Here is a 19,932-nt window from a genome sequence, read left to right as displayed (position 1 = left end):
ATATTTATTAATAGAAGCTGTGCTATTTGGATTTTTACATATTTATAGAAGTTTACCAGACCCTGTTGTTGTAGTGAGCATAGGCTAAATTAAATTAAGTTAATATATTGCTGCTTAAAATATTATATATATATATATATATATATATATATATATATATATATATATATATATATATATATATATATATATATCTTTTTTTTATGTTTGCAAAAACATGATTTTATAAGCCTACATGTTGTAAACACTTTTACACAGACCTATAGCATTACACAGTTTGTGTTGCTGTAACCTGTAATTTGAGAAGGTCTTAAATGCATTTAGGAGCAAGCGATCTAAATATATTGCTCAACGTTGCTGTGTATTAATAGACAAAAATGAATTACAGCCAAGTATCATCGCAGAAGAGACTGAAAATGCTTTTTACCTTTCCCACAAGTGGCACTGCATTCAGTCATTCCAGCGTGCTTCCAGTTGTATGCTGTTTGTCTTTCCCTCCTTTCCTCCAAGGAGTACAATTCATATAGCTCAGTGGTGGTTGCAGCCTGCTCTGGAGGGAATTGGTTTGTGTGGACACCATTTACAAAATTGTCTCCATTGGTATCAGGTAAGATGTAACCTTGTCCATTCTCAGTATATACTCCTAGTTGGCTGCTCAGAGCCTCACCTTTGTTCAAATGATAAGAGAAATAAAATACATTCAATAATAATTTAACACAAATAATAACTATACATGGGAGTTTTTGTAAACAAAAACAATGCATTCCCTGCAGCTATGGTGTGTGTCATATAAGATTTAATGGTTTGTATACATAAAGTAAACTGGTCAATGTCATGATAAGCAACACTTTTAGTATGCAATGTTCATATAACATTGTGAATATAAAGTCACTAATTCAAATGAATCAACGAATACATACATATATGTATACCTATATGACACCAATTTCTCGAAGTGCTAGAAATTTCGTTTAGCACCCTCAGGAAATGTACCTGTCACCACGGTCAATTATCTAGCAAGTACATTATTAAAAATATTAAACTCTGTAATTATTTTCTCTCTGTATCAGAATCCCTGTGCCTGTAAAATCCTCCTTAATGACTCCTTTTGAGTAACCCATTGCATTCTGATTGGTTGCCACCACTGTGCACAGACCTCGGATTGGCCTGTTGAAATCCAATATAAGCTGTTTTGTAGATGTGTTTTTTTGCTATTAACACTTCTTCTAACATAGCATGGTAGGAATACGACTATTATTAAAACATGTGTCTAAACTGTTTTTCGCTTCAGAGAAATCAGCAGCGGTGTAGTCAATGGTGTTGCTAGCTGAATGGGCCCACTTCCCTTTTCCGGTTTCAATTTTATATTACTCTCTCCTTTATGTTGTAACTGATTGCTATTAATCCAAATCAGAATTTGCTGCTGATTTTCTGACAGGTAATTGTAAAGGTTTAAAGGTGCTAATCTGGAAAACAGTTTTGGAAAAAATAGCTGCCGTTTATTTGCAGTTAGAAAAAGTGTAGTAAAAAGCTTTGAACGTTATCCTGTAACTTTTTGATCTTCTTAATAATGTTATTCTGGCTGCATACTTGTATACAGAGCAGAACAGTGCAACACTTGCATCTGATTTGTTGTACTACACTACTAATTGACTAAATAAACTACATATTACTTGCTTTCAACAGCAGAGCATTTCTATTTAAAGATCATTCTAACTTGCTTTCTGTATTCAGCTTGCTTACATTTGCACTATTAATATATAGTATATCAAAAAGGCTGAATACACCAGTGCTGGCTCGTCATAAGAGGCTATGGAGGCCAAGCATACATGTAATTTTGTAAAAAAAAAAAAAAAAAAAAAAAAAAAAAAGCTTATCTTATGTCATGCTTTCTACAGTCTGCTGTATTGCTATGCTTAATGTAGCCTCAAAATGGGTGGGATTCTGTGTGTCTTCAATCTGCAATCACCCGCTGTCTGTCAAGTTTTAATGTATTTGTATTGGCTACAGGATGCAAGTTTGCAGCTAGCCTCTACCACTCATAATTAAGCTTAATCTTGACGTATCTGTTGCCAGGCAGGTTATGGGTCACGTGTGGATACTCGACTGGATTTTCATTTAGTATGTTGTAGATTTTTTAAATTCATACACCATTTTCCTTGCTTTCAATTTAGGAAAAAATAAGAATAAAAAATAAAAGAAGTGAAAATTTGAAAATGAAATTTACTGGTTGCATAAGTATTCAGCTCCTTCAGTCAGTACTTGGTAGAACCACCTTTTGCAGCAATTACTGCTATGAGTGTTTTTGGATAGGTCTCTATTAGCTTTGCACAGTAGGATGGTGAAATTTGTGCACATTCTTCACGGGAAAATTGCTCCAGTTCTGATAAGTTTGTTGGGGATCGTCGATGGACTGCAATCTTCAAGTCTCGCCACAAATTTTCAATTGGATTCAAGTCAGGACTTTGACTGGGCCACTCAAGAACATTAATTCTCTTTTTGTTCAACCACTCCAGTGTGGCTTTGGCTTTGTGCTTCGGGTCATTGTCCTGCTGAAATGTGAATTTCTTCCCCAGTTTCAGAGACTTGGCCGACTCAAACAGGTTTTCCTCAAGGATTCGCCTGTACTTTGCACCATCCATTATCCCCTCTATCCTGACAAACTTCCCAGTCCTTGCTGAAGAGAAGCATCTGCATAACATGAATCTGCCACCACCATGTTTGACAGTTGGGATGGTGTTGACTGGGTGATGTTCAGTGTTGGGCTTGCGCCAGATGTAACGCTTGGAATTTAGACCGAAAAGTTCAATTTTTGTCTCCTCTGACCACAAAACTCTTTTTCCACATATCTGCAGTATCATCTACATGTTTTTTCGTAAACTCCATACGTGCTTTAGGATGAGACTTTTTGAGTTATGACTTCTTTCTTGCCACCCATCCATACAGACCAGCTTTGTGTAGGGACCGGCTTATTGTTGATGTGTGAACACTGACTTCCATCTCAGACACAGAACTTTGCAGATCTGGGTAGTGTCTTGGTGGTATGATGCATCTTCCACTTCTTAATGATGGACTTCACTGTGCTGAGAGGGATACATTGCCTTTGAAATTTATTTGTACCCTTCCTCTGCTCTGTGCCTCTCTACCACTTTACCCCTGACTTGTTTTGAAAGCTCCTTGGTCTTCATGGTTGCTTTGTTGGATCACTATGTGAGTTGCAGCTTGAAAGTCTTTATATACCTGAGGAAAATTATGTACAAGTTAAACCACTTTGAGTACACTCAGGCTGAATCCATTTCACTATTTTTATGACCTTTCAGACAAATCATTTTCACCTGAGCTGATTTAGGGCCACAGTAACAAAGGGGTTGAAATCTTATGCAACTGAGATTAATCTGTTTTTCTCTGTAAATCTTACTTATTTATATTGTATATGCATTTTATAACTTTGTCAATGTGGAGTAGTTTATGTAGATTCTACATGTAAAGTCTAATTTAAAAGCATTGTGGAGTACGCTCAGGTAGCAACAAAATGTGAACACTTTGCGGGAAGGTGAATACTTCTGCAAACAAACCACATATATATATATATATATATATATATATATATATATATATATATATATATATATATATATATATATATCTCTGCAGTCACAGGAGTGGAGTGAGGGGTCTGCTTCACATGGAGAAAAAAGGAAACGGAAAGTCTCACATGGAAGCTGAGATGTATTGGTGGAGGAGGTCCTTAAAAATAAAAATATCTGTTTGGTGCACAAAAGAGAAATGGTTCTTTTGAGAAATAAAATATGAGACAACATGACTCACAAAATAAATGCACTAAGGTCAAGTACACTTAGAACTAGACATGACATTCAAAAGAGATACTTTTGAGTCCTTTTGACCTTCAAGACAAAATGAAATACACAAAACTATAGGGGTTCCAGGGTACAAGGGGGTGAAACCCAGCCCTGCTCTCCACAGATCAGTGTGGAAGAGAGAACACTGTCTAACTGGAATGTGGTGCGCTGGAGGGTCTTGTTAGGCTGGATATTGGAGGGAGGGTTTAAGAAACTACACAGCTGTAATCATTTGCATTGACATTTTCTGCCAATACTGCAGCCCTGTCCATGTTTTGTCCGTGTTAAGAACAGCTGAGACTTAAACATTAAGTTAAATATTGACTCAAAAAAGATACTTCTTTACACCAAAAGTGTACGATGAATCATTTCCCTTTTCCGATTTTTATAGTCAATGATATGCAAACAGACGTTATTTTAGGATTTGTCGGATTGTGGAAAACAGTCGCTTTTTGGTATGAAAGACATATTTTAATGAATCACAAACAGTTCCTGACCGTTCTTAATCTGTTGATAGCTACGAATTTTGAAATAATTTGACACTTTGATGACTAGTGCCCGTAACCTCAATTTTTTTCGCCATTGCCACCCTGCAGAGCAGGCTCCATGGATTGGGGTTAAAGTGCGATTTGAGTACAATCAATAGCACACGTCCTGTAAACCTGTCCTCTGTGGGGAAATTTTATTTAATTCCCTGTGAGCTTTAGCATGTTTTTTTTGTGTAAATGATTAAATAGTTTGCAGTTAAAGCTGAATGACATAGTTTCAAATAAATACTTAATAAAGAAGGGGTGTCAAACATACAGCCCCTGGGGGAATACTTGGCGGGCCGCCCATTAGTTTCTAAAATTGCATTGATGTACTGTATCGTTTTGGAATTCTTTAAAACAACCCGCCTCTTTAATGTAATACACCTATTCAATATGTGCACCATATGACTGATCAAAAGAATGGATTGGCTAGTACCCATTTTCTTACACTGGACGTTACAGAATTAAAACATGTAGTGAGCATTGTTATCAAGTGTGCGAGAAAAGAAGTGTCAAGTGTGCTGACAGAAGTTAAAAATGGTACATTTCAAAGTGGTGCTGTTTACTATTTCGCATTTTCACAGCTTGCCAGTATTTTATTTTTTTTTTTTCAGTGCTGTTAAAGCATTATATACTCTGACATTTTTTTATGTTTTTACATTTGTGATACTGAGGTTTTTTGTCAGTGTTCTAGGAAAGCTGCTTCTAGTTAATGTGTTTTGAGTAAAAGTAGTATTTTTGAATATATTGGCCTACATATAATTTATCACACATTTTCATATACATTATATATATATATATATATATATATATATATATATATATATATATATATATATATATATATAAAGACACACACACACACTTTTATTTATTTTTACTGTGCGGATTCTCCTCAACAAGGACCCATTCACTTCTATGATGGAAACTCAGTACTGTCTAGTTCTAATGCAGACTTCTCCCAGCAACCAGACCCACAGCCCCGGCATTACAGAGAACAAAATGCCCCTGCCAGCAGGCTCAGCCTCCGCAGCAGCTATTTTATAAGGATTGGCCGCTTGCCTATCTTTTAAAAACCGACAACAATATCAACATCCCGGCTGGAAGCAATAGTATGGTGTTGTTCAATATTTGTTGTACCTTTTATATCTGCTACACCATGCTACCTGCTTCTCAAGTGCACTTCTGCAAACTTGCTCTCCCAGAGCTTCAGGACAGGCAGCAGCACCACCCTCCTCTCCAATCACGGTCACCATCCCCTCCCACCACAGCAACCAAGAGATGCAGCCGAAACAAAGTTTATTTTTTGTTAACAGGTTTCACACTGCTACTCATATTGGGGTTTCCCACGCTCTACACTTCCAATTTCACTGTTACTGAACTAAAGATATTATCATAATGTATCAACGCACATTCGCAATAACTTACACTTGGCAACCTCAGATCCTTAATTTCTAAATAAAAAAAAATGGGACCTGCTATCCTTACTGGGCCATTTCAATTACGCAATTTGCATCATCCCCCAGGGCAGAACCATCATCATCCCCCAGGGCAGAACCTTCATCATCCCCCAGGGTAGAACCTTCATCATCCCCCAGGGTAGAGCCTTCATTTTTCCCCAGGGTAGAACCTTTATCATCCCCCAGGGTAGAACCTTCATCATCCCCCAGGGTAGAGCCTTCATCATCCCCCAGGGTAGAACCTTCCTCATCCCCCAGGGTAGAACCTTCATCATACCCCAGAGTAGAGCCTTCATTTTCCCCCAGGGTAGAACCTTTATCATCCCCCAGGGTAGAACCTTCATCATCCCCCAGGGTAGAACCTTCATCATCCCCCAGGGTAGAACCTTCCTCATCCCCCAGGGCAGAACCTTCATCATCCCCAGAGTAGAACCTTCATCATCCCCCCTTATGCCTAGAGCTATCATTGTAATGCTTTATCAGGGGTGTAGCTAGATACAGATTTTTACTGAGGCAAAAATCACATTTTTGTCTAAAGACAACCTGCATATCCTGTTCATGTTACGAATGTGAATATTGTAATCTTATAAAGCCTGGAGACTATTAATGCAAACTGCAAAGCAACATAAGCCGCTAACTCTTTTTACCCAGTGACCCACCTTGGATGATGTTTGAGAAATGTCATGACCCATATTTTTAAAAACAAATTGTCTCCCAGCAAAAACACAGCAACCTAAAATCACCCTATTCACATTGTCAGAGAAATGTGATATTAAAAAAAAACACAAAGAATATAACTTATAAATATAAATCAGCAGATGGGTTTATTTCATTAATACCTTCATTGAGAGACATGCATTTGGTTCACTGCTACTGAAGTTAATGCTGAGTCTGGTGACACTACAACTGGAGCTGGTAAGACTGGTGCTGCTACTGCTGGAACTGGTGCTGACATTGCTAGAACTGCTAAGACTGGTGCTGCTACTGCTGGGACTGGTGCTGACATTGCTAGAACTGGTAAGACTGGTGCTGCTACTGCTGGGACTGGTAAGACTGGTGCTGACACTGCTGGGACTGGTAACACTGGTGCTGACACTGCTGGAAATGTAAGACTGATTATGACACTGCTGGGACTGGTAACACTGGTGCTGACACTGCTGGACTGGTAAGACTGATTATGACACTGCTGGGACTGGTAAGACTGGTTCTGACACTACTATGGCTGGTAAGACTGGTGATGCTACTGCTGGTACTGGTAATACTGCTGCTGACACTGCTGGGACTGGTAAGACTGGAGCTGACACTGCTGGGACTGGTAAGACTGGAGCTGACACTGCTGGACTGGTAAGACTGGAGCTGACACTGCTGGACTGGTAAGACTGGTGCTGACACTACTGGGACTGGTAAAACTGGTGCTGACACTGCTGGACTGGGAAGACTGGTGGTGCTGCTGCTGGGACTGGTAAGACTAGTGCTGACACTGCTGGACTGGTAAGACTGGTGCTGCTACTTCTGGGACTGGTAAGACTGGTGCTGACACTGTTGACACTGGTAAGACTGGTGCTGACACTGCTGAGACTGGTAAGACTGGTGCTGACACTGCTGGGACTGGTAAGATTGCTGATACTAGTGTTAGGACTGATAGAACTGCTGGGACTGTATGATGCCACGATTAAAAACACTGATATAGAAGGCTTTACTTTAAATATAGTTTGCCAATCTTCCTAAGGCCTGATCTATTGAAACACTGCAACATGTCCTCCTGGGACATCTCCTTGTCTCTGTGGACACATAGCAGGGCAAGGCCATTCAATCTATTTTCACCCATACTGCTGATTTTTACCAAGACGGCTGGCTTAATGTACGCTACGCACCTGTATATAATACCACACAGTCCATAGACAGATAGACATGGGCCCGTGGAACAGAAGAAGGAAGTGATTGGGCTGATATTCCATTATACAAAACATTATAGAAAATACAAGTTAGATTCTCCAGGGAAAACATGCCCCATGAATGCATGCATCATCAGCATCTGGGTGTTGTCAATGAAATTAAGTTGCTGACAGCTGTTATCCTATTCTATGGTGTTGACAGACATCAGCATGGTATCAGTCCAGCGCGGCGTGTGCTATGTGATTCACAGTTGTAACTGAATTCCACCCGTGCAGCTCACATTTTAACAAGTCTTTATTTTTCTCCTGTTAACAATTTCAGCAGTCTGTGTGGCCTTATGCTGTGTTCTACATTTGAGGCCAAATCATTTGGATTTGACAGCAGAAACACATTTCCTAGAAACTTTAAACCTGCTATATACTGTCCTGTTTACTGATACTGAAAGAGACAAGTACAGTTAATTGATAAATTGAAAAAACAAGACAAAAAAACCCCAGTTATATCAGAAAAAGTTACCTAGTGGTTGAATGTCTGAATTTGGAATAGGTTGTATGCTGAACACATTATCCCTTGGTAAAATATACTCATAATGCACACTCGGATGAGGCTGCTGGTATATGACCTAAAGGTGAAAAGAAAACCCATTATATACATTGCCATTTTAAAAGTTCCTTTGCACAATTTGAAAAAACAAATACAAAAAATGCACAATATATAAAGTAATCTCCTTGTTGCACTGCATGCTGATCAATATATTTATTAGCAAAATAGTATGTGTGAATGTTTCCTTTCTACCTCATTGCTAAGACAGTGACCTACTGTAGAAATGACTGTCCACACAGATAAGCAGTGTGTGTGTATGTGTAAAATGTATTTGACCCTCCTCCAAATATGTAGAGATACATGATGCAATTAACATAACCAGCTTCACAGGAATGAGCCATATAAAGATACTAAAAACTGAAGCACCAGAACCTCTCCTCTACTGCAATGTAAAACAGCAGCTCTTACTAGCTGTACCTTATTGTAGCAATCTAGTCAGTCGAGATAGGAAAGTGGAGTCTATACAGAACATGCACGTTTACAGCATTCAGAGCACAGCAACACAATAATTGAAAAGAGTACAGGCAAATTAACAGGGGTGGATTCAATTACAACATACAGCAACACTATTATCTGTGTTATTTCCCTGATCCATGGCATATTTATTCAAATTCCAGACATAGTAGAAAATTCTATTTGCTTTTATTTTAAAACACATATAAACAACACCTCTGGAAATTTGGCAGAATATGGCCATAGAGAAGGCTGTTATATTTTTTGGATTGGATCCTAAGAAGTATGAGTGATCTTGAAAATTACATTTTTTGTACTGTGAATTCTCTTTAATACTAAATATTTTCCCATATTTTTACAGGTGGCTACATTGTATGACAACCAACTAATAAGTACAAAAGATGGCCTCACACTGTCTTTCACATTTGAGTTTGTATAATTACAAAAGTAAATACAGTTCAGATGTAGATAATGCCTGAGGTCTCTTACATAAACATATAATACTTCACTAGTTGGTCCCTCGGCAATAATGGACTCCCCTGCTTTAGTCCTGATCTCATTGGGCCTCCTGTAGGTCACTGTTGTTCCTGCTGCAGCGAAAATGCCTGGTCTATCGATGGCCCAGTTTCCATTGATGACTGGTTCGCCAAGGTGATTTCTCAATGCTGTATGTGACAACAAATTATATATATATATATATATATATATATATACACACACACACACACACACACACACACACACACAAAGATATATATATTATATATATATATAATAATATTTCAAGATCTTAGGATCTTAGGATCCTTTGAAGTACAAGAAAAAAAAAACAAGTATAGCACTAGTTATGAGCTAGGATTCTAGCATTCATACTCACTATTATAATTTTCATAACTATACTTTTGTATTTTAACTTGTATGCTCTTTTGTGTTGTTAAGACTAGTTGATTGAAAATGATCATTTTTATTAATGATCAATTTTTATTAACAAAATTCCAAGTGTGCGTATAAGGTTTCTCTTTTTTTAATTCAAAAAAATTAAGTCAGTTAGCTACAGTAAAGTTAGTACAGATGAGAATTATACATCTTAGCACTAGTGTTAGTGTTATTAAATTAAATTGAAGCAATTCAAAATACACACCGAGGTAATTTTTACTTTTAACCATCTCTGTTATGTTTATTTTTGTTGCTCCTTTGGGAATTTCAAGAATTTTGTGATACCCAACTGACAGAATTGAATGTTTGAAAGTCCCTGTGATAACTTCACAGGCTGAGTTGTCACCGCCACAAATTCCACATTTGTCCACGACGGTTTTGGATCCCAGTAAGTCGTCACATCCAACATCCTACAAAAAAGAAAACAATCAGCTATGTTCGTTCTGTCAGAAACAGGATTTTATTAAGGTACTTCATGAACACACACACCACAATGATGGGTAATCTTGGATGTAGTTGCCTGTAATTAATGACTGTCAGGGAGTTGACACAGATGTGGAAATGGCTTTTAATATAAATTGCTGTTATCCTTTGCCAGGCGAGTTAGTGTTACTGTGGTCAGGGACATTTACCATAAGAAAGTCTGACTATATTACCCCAGCAAACTCACTCTCTTTATCATTCTCATACATACGACTAATACAATGTGTAAATACTTTGTTTTGTGGTTATCCCTGTTATCAAACCAATAGACAGAAAACCAGTCAGGCTGAATTTGTTTTTTTCAGCATCATGTTACATGGAGTAATCACAGTAAAAAGGTTACATATAAACTTTATTGCAAAGTGCAATGCAATGGTTGTTAGAAAATAGGCCAATAAAAAAAAGAGAACAAGCTATGTTTCCCTCTCCTTGGCACTTACACTAATAGGAAAATGTACTTTGTTGACTTGAAGACTGACGCATTAGCCAACTCTCCCATTCCTTTAAAGCAATTTAAAAAAAAAAAAAAAGACAGTTCCAAGTGGACAGAATGTACACCAAACACACATGCATTTTAAGTCACTAAATGGCCCCTAATTTATAATGGCTTTGACTCATACAACCAGTGTAGATTTTTTTAAGCTGATACCAGAGTATTTAATTTGGTACTGAGTGGGAACAACCAGTAAGGAGTCCTATACCTGTCAATAACTGCATAGGTCTGCTCTCTGACATGTATTGGGAAAGATGCACACATGCATAGATTAATCTCTTTGTTTGTGTATTCTATAAATTCCCATGCCTTTGTGACAGAGGGAGTGTCTCAAACAATGGTTGACTGGCTAATCAATCCCCCTCCCATATACGTTTGGGCTCCCCAGATATAAATAGAATGCATTTAATTGTTGGAAATAGTGTGATTCTTTGGTGGCTTTCCAGTTTGTGGTTTACTTATGGAGCATCAAATGAAATATTTCTTGAAATTTAAGGCGCCGCAAAATGGGATGAGAGATGTAACATGGGGTTAGGGTTAGGGTTAGGGTTAGGGTTAGGGTTAGGGTTAACATGGGGATGTTTTACCTTTTGGGAGGGATCTGAAGTTACAATTTCTGCAAATCAGACCGACTTTTACTAAACCACACAAATACCTGCGTTAGGAGCATAGAAACAATAAGAGGGAAGAAAATGTACTGTATTTTGTAATTAATGAAGCATCTCACTTGTGTATGTAGATTTATACTAGTCATTTTTTGTTGGCGTGGGTAGGCTAAGGGCAATATTGCTTTTACATTTTAGAATAATAATGAGGTTAGAGAGATAAATACCAAGTTTCATCACAATTGCAGTTTTCTCTCTATTCAGTTAAGGCCAAAGGTTTTGCAGCACCCTATAGACTGAACACATTTTGCTTCATAAAGTAGAATAAAACCTGCTGAATAATGTTACATTAACATATATAATTACATACCACTTTGTAGATTACAAGATACTTAATGAAAAACTGAGAAAAATTGAAAAATTTGACATTAGACAAAATTTTTAACATTAGAAATACTGTCCTACTATTATGGCTTCCAGTAGACTTTTACGATTTTGTAGTCTCTTTGATTACATGATGTTAAATAATCAGTTATGTTTCATATATATATATATATATATATATATATATATATATATATATATATATATATATATATATATATATATATATATATCTAGTGACAGAAATATAATGATTCTTGGCAGTAAATCTCCCACCTGACATGTAACTAAGCAACAAGAACAGAGTTCTCTGAAAAGGGGGCGGAACTCCATTGCATTAACGCATTGACCTGGAAGGAAAACGACGTGGCAGCCTCAGATTAAAGGTGCCAAGGGATCATGTGACAGCATAAAAAGGGGACAGAGAGACACAATCTGTTCCTTCACTTTGGTTTGAGTTTTTGAACCAGTAAGGACAGTGAGAGACCCTGTGAGAAATTAAGTATTGTGAGCGTTTTGTTTATTTGTCTGTAATTGTCTTGTTTTGTAAATTACTAGACGACTAATACAATTCTGGAGCTGTTGCCAAGGACCTTCACAAAGCCGGAACAGCACTGCACTACTGTCACCCACCACGAGCACTACTGCACACACCCACGACTGGTGACCGTGTTGGTATTATTATGGAGCGGATATTTGTGTTTATTGTTTGGGATTGCAACCATTTGTTGTTTACTCTGTGCAATACACATTGTTGTGTATTGCCGTGGTCTTATCATTTGGTCACTAGACCTGTTTACAATAAAATCCCTTTCCAACTGGATTATAACTCTCTTTGTCTGTTTAATCTCGCACAATCACCCCTGCATCTGTACACAATCAACCACTTAGCCATATATATATATATATATATATATATATATATATATATATATATATATATATATATATATATATATATATGCAAAGTTTTTTGGGGGTGTACACAGAAGGTTCAAATTGCTACAGTAATACTAATTTCACTAATAGTTATAATTGCACAATCCGCAATTTGCAAATCTCCGTGCCACATGTAAAGGTCAGCTGTAATAACCCCTGATGTAGCAAATAAAACCTCCTGCATTCACAACAAAGGCAGAAAAGTGTTCTGTGCCAGCCCAGATGGACCTGTGAGCACAGGGCATGCATTGTAATAGATGTCTTCTATGCTATAGGAACCATTATCAGTACAGGAAGCAGCAACCATGAACCGCTGCCTGGGAAAGTAACTATAAACGATGTTAGAAATGTTTTGTCAAAGTCAACTTTAAAGTCATCTATATGCCAGAAATATCATTTTGTAATAAAACATTTTTAAATACATTTAACAGAAAACAATACATGCACTGACTTATTTTTTCTTTTGTCAATGCTGATGGTGCTTAGCAAATTGAATCCTCAATTGCTGAGAATATTTGAAGAGAGAAAAAAAAAGTACCTTTAATTCTATGGGGTGTTGTTTGTGTCATGCATAATTTTGTCCACAAAATGATCTTGACATACTCTACTTGTACATTTAGTGCACAAAAGGAAAACCAACTATACAAAAGGTAAAAAAATAACCTCATGAATTTCATTATGTCCACAAGGCAAAAATTATTTTGTTTTATGTGGACAAAATTATTTTACTAATTTACATTTTGTGTTTTTCTAAATTCCTTTTGTACACATAACAGAATTTGCGGTTTACATTTTGTCCACAAGAAGCTAATTATGCTTTATCTTTTCTCCCCAAAATCATTTAAAATAAAAATACACACAAAAAATGCAAATGTAATGGACAAAATGTGCATTCTGTGGACGAAATTAACATTTTGTGGACAAAATACATAATTTTGTGGATGAAATGAATCATTTTGTGGACAAAGGACGAAATGCATCATTATGTGGACGAAATGTACATTTTGTGGACGAAATGCACATTCTGTGACATCACTGGTGACACACTATCACATGATACATGTGTCAGCCAGTGCTTTGAGACTGGTGCTTGACAGTGCATACCTATCTTTTTTGCTGGGCTTGTTTCCTGGTGGGAATATTTTCTTGCATGAGATTACTTTTCGGAGGTAATTTATTCCATGATTGTACAAAGCACTACGCAGTTATATTTGTTCTCAACCGAACCATGTCGTAAAATATTGGGACCGGCACAAGTGTGTCTATAATATGTTGTGTCCCCTCTGTAAAATCTTCCTGCCATCTGTGGCGCGTGCATGCTGCCTTGGATAAATGGATCAGTTAAATGAATGAATAATTATTAAAGTAGCCAATTTTTTTTTTTTTAATCTATCAAAAGCATAGTAATAGCTTTGTTATTTATCCTCTCTTTAGTCCCTCAAAATCTATTTACCGGTACAGTATAGTGAAATATTTTTCTAGTGTTTAGTTTAAGCAGCATTTGCCCCACCCTAGCCAACAAAAAAAGCAACGTGGTTAATAACATTTGGATGTGATTTAGACAAGGAAAAGATATATTTGTTCCGTTTGGGATGACTGAAAAATCTAAACAAATTTATAAATGATATCGACCATTTAATTTGTTTGTAAAAATACACAGCCATTTATAGAATTCCTATAATGTATTATAGACGTGATTATGTCCCTTAAAAGTCTATTCTGTTTTTTAATCAAACTCGTGGTGATTGTAAAACAAGATCGCTTTGTTACTTTCTTCCATAACTTGAACTCGACTCTGATTCTATTCTGCTGCACAAAAGAAATGCAAAACTCAGGTCTAATGGATTTAATCAAATATTGTAAACATAGATATTGTAGCATTTCACAGGGCAACCAGAAAACAGGAGAGACAGACACGCTTGTTCCTAGTTCCAAAATCTTTATTCAGTAGTTTCTCCCCACGCACATTCAGAGTCCACAGCTTTCTGTCATTCTCAGGAACCATGATTTACTCGGCCTCATCTACCTTGCAGCTCAGGCCTATGTTCCCCTCTTAAGCCTCGGACTTTCCTAGTGCGGCTGTGCTTCCCATTGACGCCGATGGCGATCGACCACGCTCTCCTCGGCACCGACCCTGAAGCCGAATTAACTCGGCACTGGCTTGACCATCTCCTCGACGCCGACCCCGACTCCAATTGCTCGGCTCTGGTTGGAAACATCTTTGATGCCACTCCTGATGCCGATTAAACTTGGTACTGGTCAGAATACCGACCTCGGTGCCGAGACAATTTAGAAGCAAATTTCAACTGTTTGACACAATGTTACAAGATTCATCACTGTTGTAATTAAACATACTAAACTTGTAACTAAACATAGTTACAGTGTACATTTTTCTGTAGGTTCTTTCTGGCTTTAACAAAGTTGTGAGGTTACGTTGTAACAATGAATCTTGACGAATCTTGTAACCTGTCAGACCGTTGAATTGAGTTCAAATTCTTGTACCTGTTTATACAGTTTAAGTTTTTAGTTTTGGTTTTGTTATCCTTTATCTCCTCTTCTTTCTTACACTGCTCTCTCTTTCTCTCTTTTTATATTTTTATCCCTGCTGCCACCAGTAAGTAAGCTCCTTCACCTGTTGTTAATAAATACTGTGCACAACTTCAGACCTGTTGCCATCCAAAATTTGTCCCCCGAAACGTGCTCCTGCCAATCCTTAATTTTACGCACTGCTGATCCACAGCGAGGCCACCAGACCTATAGCGCCGGAGGACAACACAGATCTGGCGTCTCCACCACAGAACCACAGGCGCCCTATTGGCCACAGGGGTCGCCGATGCGAGGTAGGCAGTGGATTCCCCTACCGACCTAAGCCCTCCCTACCCGGGCAGCACTCGGCCAATTGTGCGCCACCACCTAGGAACTCCCGGTCACGGTCGGCTGTGACATAGCCTGGACTCATCTACCTGTATTTTTGCTTCCAATTAATTAGTATGTTAAACAGGGTGTGTCACTGCAATCTGTTGCATTTATTTATTTATTTATTTATTTATTTATTTATTATTATTTATATTTTGTGTTCCAATTATTTCACCCTCGATTTTCTCCCTAATTTGGAATATCCAATAATTTTTTCCCCTCACCACAGCATTTTCACACACAGCTCAGGAGACCTCAAGGTTCAGTAGGCATCCTCTGAGACCATGACTAAGACAGCTTCCTCTTTTACACCCAGGAACTCAACAGCGAGTGTCAGCAAGCTACTGGCCTTTAGAGGACAAAGACCAACCCTGCAGGTGTGTCCTTTCTTTTACATTACTCTTACTTAAGATAATCAAAGCAAAGCACAAAAAAAATAAAAAAATGCTTTGCATATCCATGTTGGAGTAAAAGTTATAGTTATTACACTATGTAACACAATTTTTATTCCTGGGTAGTGTGTTATTTCCTAATTGCTTATGCCTCAAAAGTAGAGAAAATAGCTATTATTTCCCACAAACTTTGCTTTTGTGACCAGGACAGTGATATTTCAAAATATCATTATTTCCAATGGGAAAACGAGCAAATGGGTGTCTTTTCGTTCATATAAAGTCAGAAAAAAACAACATATGAATCCAAATTAACATGTATTTATACTAAAGTAATACAAAAATGACTACAAAAGATTTAGAAGTGAGTAGTTTTTCGAGATTATATATTATAGATTATATATTATACTGTAAATATATTTTCCCATTGGAAATAGTGATATTTTGAAATATTACTGTCCTGGTCACAAAAGCAAAGTTTGTGGGGAATAATAGCCATTTTCTATACTTTTGAGGCATAAGCAATTAGGAAATAACACTTACTACCCAGGAACAAAAAAAAATAAAATAATTTGTTACACTGTGTTATTGTAGTTGATTGCAATTGCTGTTCTAGTTTAATACTTTTGCTAGTTACAGTTAATGGTGTTTTCATAGCTGCGGTTTAATTTGAGGATTGTAGTGTAATTAAGAACTATGAAAATAACAGAACATGTTTAATGCACTAAGGGCCTCATTTGCTAAAGGCCACTAAATTTAAAGTTGGCATGCATGTAAAGTAGTGAGACCAACATGCACAATAAATCTAAATTTACTGCCCCATTTACTAATAAAGAACACATTCATTTCTGTGCACATTATTTGACTAATTTTTATGCTATAGCGAGCACTAAATTTTGTCCGAGTGATAATTTAATGTACAAGTTAGAGTCTGAGACAACACATGACCACCTTCATATAAAAAGCCCTAGCAGTCCAGGTGTATCCTTTGGTCAGTAACTTATTGTGAAAGGTAGAGGTGGCTTACATTGACCAAAAATGAGCAATCAACAGACACAGCACTCAGCAGCAGGACAGGCAGAGTCATATATTATAAAAGTCATGTTGTGCAATGGCATATTTTTCTTTTTGTTCTGCTTGCTTGAAAATTTTTGTTTGGACACAGGCTCCATGGATCAGGGTGATAGTGCTATGTGAATAAAATCAATAGCACTCATCATATTGGAGAAGCCAGCAACCTGGTAGAAGCCCACTTTCACGGCCTGTAAACCTGTCCTCTTTGTGGGAAATTTTATATAATTCCCCGTTACCTTTAGCAGGGCACGCAGTTATATTATACGCATGAGTAGCTACAGCTTTTAATGGCCTTTGAATCCAACTAATCATAGGCTGAGAGAAATCCTAGTGCACTGGACAAATGTGACACTGTTCTGATTTTACTTGGTAAAAAGACTGAAGGGACACAAACCTAAAAAAAAAAATATGCAAACACACCAGAATATATAAGTACAAGGTAGTTTGAAATGTATCAGAACCCTGGAATTCGAAAGACACATAAAAAAAAAAAAATCTTTATTTACTGTGAAAGAATACTTCACTCACTCACTCACGTTCATTCACCTCTTTTAAAAACTAAGACCCAGCACACAGAAATGGAGTTTTTCTCTTCTGCGCACTTTTAATAATACAGAAAATGAAAATAAAAAACAGTAACATAGCTCTTTTCGAGTACTAACTAAGCAAAACAGGAACAGCCCTGTCTAGCCCGGGATAGCTAAACTGTTTTCCCGACACAAAACAAAACACACAGTTAGCACGATCGTACACACAGTTCCTTCTGTTTGACTGTACACATCTTCCTGCTTCCTTCTACTTAGCAGTCTCAGATTCAAACTGTGAGGCTTATATGCTCCACAGTAACAATTATGGGCAGCTGGCTCTAATTTACAATTATGCCAATTGCCAAAACAATTAACAAATAAAACAATTAGCAAATACATGTGTTTGGCAGGGAGGATTTTTAACCCCGCCCTACTCTGCTACACATCCTCCCTTTGTGTAAAACACACCTGGCCATTCCAAGGCCACTTCCCTCCACCCTTAAAGGACCACCCGACCTCATGTCCCACGGGCTGGCTTGAGGGTGGGTCGGTCCTTCCTCCGGCACCCACAGGAAGGGACCATGAACCAGTGATGAGGGACCCCACTGTGGTAACAGGGCAACTGACACGCCGACCGGAGACCTGGTGGGCAGTGCAGCAGGCAGAGGTCTGAGGATGGGTCACGACGTAGCGACCTCTGAACCACCAGGGGGAGCACAGCAAAAGGCAGGGGGAGCTCAAGCGACGTCTGCCATCTGCGTCGCTACATCTGAGGTTACAGGGGGAGGACAGTGGGCAACCAGGCGAGGAACTGTGCCTGGTGGAGCACATTCCTGGGTTCCAGGTCCAGTGTTGGGAGATCCGGAACCTGAGGCAGTGTGTCCTGGAGTATGGGGCAAGGGACTGCACTGACCTGCGCCGGACAAGATTTCAGGGGTGATGGTTAGGGCTGTGGTGGAGGCACCTTCATCACCTCCTCCCCCTTGTCTGGTGCTTCTCCCTCTGGGGTTGGAGACAGCAGGACTTCTACCAACCTCCACTTCTCAACCAGCAGCTCCAGCTCTGTTGGCTGTGGTTCTGGTTTCTTTTCTCCACTGCCTGTTCATTTCTTGCTCTGTATTCTTATTTACCCTTTCTATTATCTCCTTTAGATCTTCCATTTTCTCTTTGTCTGGGTCTATAGGGGTGCCCACACATGCTGCCACCATCTGTGAAAGAATGCTCCTCTTTTAAGAACTGAGACCCAGCATACAGAAATGGAGTTTAGAACTTCTGCACACTTTTAATAATACAGAAAATGAAAATAAACAAACACTAACCTAGCTCTTTTCAAGCACCAACTAAACAAAACAAGAATAGCCCTGTCTAGCCAATGATAGCGCAGCTGTTTGCCCGACACAAAACAAAACACAGTTAACACAATCGTACACACAGTGCCTTCTGTTTGACTGCTTGACAGCAGGGAGCACACCTTCCTGCTTCCTTCTACTCAGCAGTCTCAAATTCAAACTTGTTGTGTCAATGTCAAAATTGTGAGCTGCCGGCTCTAATTGACAATTATGCCAACTGCCAAAACAATTAACAAATAAATAAAACAATTAGCAAATACACATGTGTGACAGGCTTGCGAGTGGATAGAGGCCCAGAGACAGACTGCAGTTCAAAAAAATAATACTTTTATTATAAATAAACACAAAATAAAAGGGCACAAGGGCCAAAACAAAGATATTTAAGCACAAATAAAAAGACACAGAACAAGACTTACAAAGGTTTCCAGGCTGGGCGATGCCTTCTTTGGTTGAGAGGACCCCAGATATCCAAGGAAGTATGGTGATGCTATCATGGGACCTGGACCCTCCAGCAGATGCTGCATTGACGGGCAGGCAGTACCTCTGGACAGTGTGGGGGTGGCCTCCTCGGACGGTGTGGGTCCCCCTAGCAGTGTCAGACCCTCCGGTGGCGTTGGACCCTTCAGGGATGGTGGCCCGTCTCCCTCTGGTGGCGGAGGCGGGGACGGACCCTCAGGAGGCGAAGGCAGCATGCGGACCCTCGGCAACCCTAGGAGACAAAAAGGAGACACCAGCAGCCCCAGGCAATGCGGAGCAGCAGGCAACCCCAGGCGATCCAAATGTGGCATCCCTGAGTGGAGCGGGCGTGGCATCCCCGGTCGGTGCAAAGCAGGCATCCTTGGGCGGTGCGAGGCAGGCATCCTTGGGCGGTGCGAGGCAGGCATCCTTGGGCGGTGCGAGGCAGGCATCCTTGGGCGGTGCGAGGCAGGCATCCTTGGGCGGTGCGAGGCAGGCATCCTTGGGCGGTGCAGGTGTGGCCAACAGTGCAGGAACCTCTGGCTAGGGTGGCAGAGGCCAAACTTCCTCCTCACTGTC

General features: G+C 38.9%; 1 protein-coding gene across 1 annotated transcript in view; it reads right to left on the bottom strand.

Moving 5' to 3' along the window:
- Window positions 1-19,932, bottom strand: part of LOC121294796 (thrombospondin type-1 domain-containing protein 4-like) — a 64,192-nt gene that overhangs the window by 23,904 nt on the left and 20,356 nt on the right. Inside the window, exons 2-5 of the mRNA XM_041218887.1 lie at window positions 9,944-10,148; window positions 9,292-9,467; window positions 8,263-8,368; window positions 428-667 (exon numbers count right to left, since the gene is read on the bottom strand). Of these exons, the coding sequence (XP_041074821.1) occupies window positions 428-667; window positions 8,263-8,368; window positions 9,292-9,467; window positions 9,944-10,148 (727 nt within the window). The remainder of the gene's footprint in view (window positions 1-427; window positions 668-8,262; window positions 8,369-9,291; window positions 9,468-9,943; window positions 10,149-19,932) is intronic.

This window comes from Polyodon spathula, chromosome 2 (genome assembly GCF_017654505.1).
Source record: "Polyodon spathula isolate WHYD16114869_AA chromosome 2, ASM1765450v1, whole genome shotgun sequence".
NCBI lineage: Eukaryota > Metazoa > Chordata > Actinopteri > Acipenseriformes > Polyodontidae > Polyodon > Polyodon spathula.
This window is presented reverse-complemented; position numbering and strand designations above follow the sequence as displayed.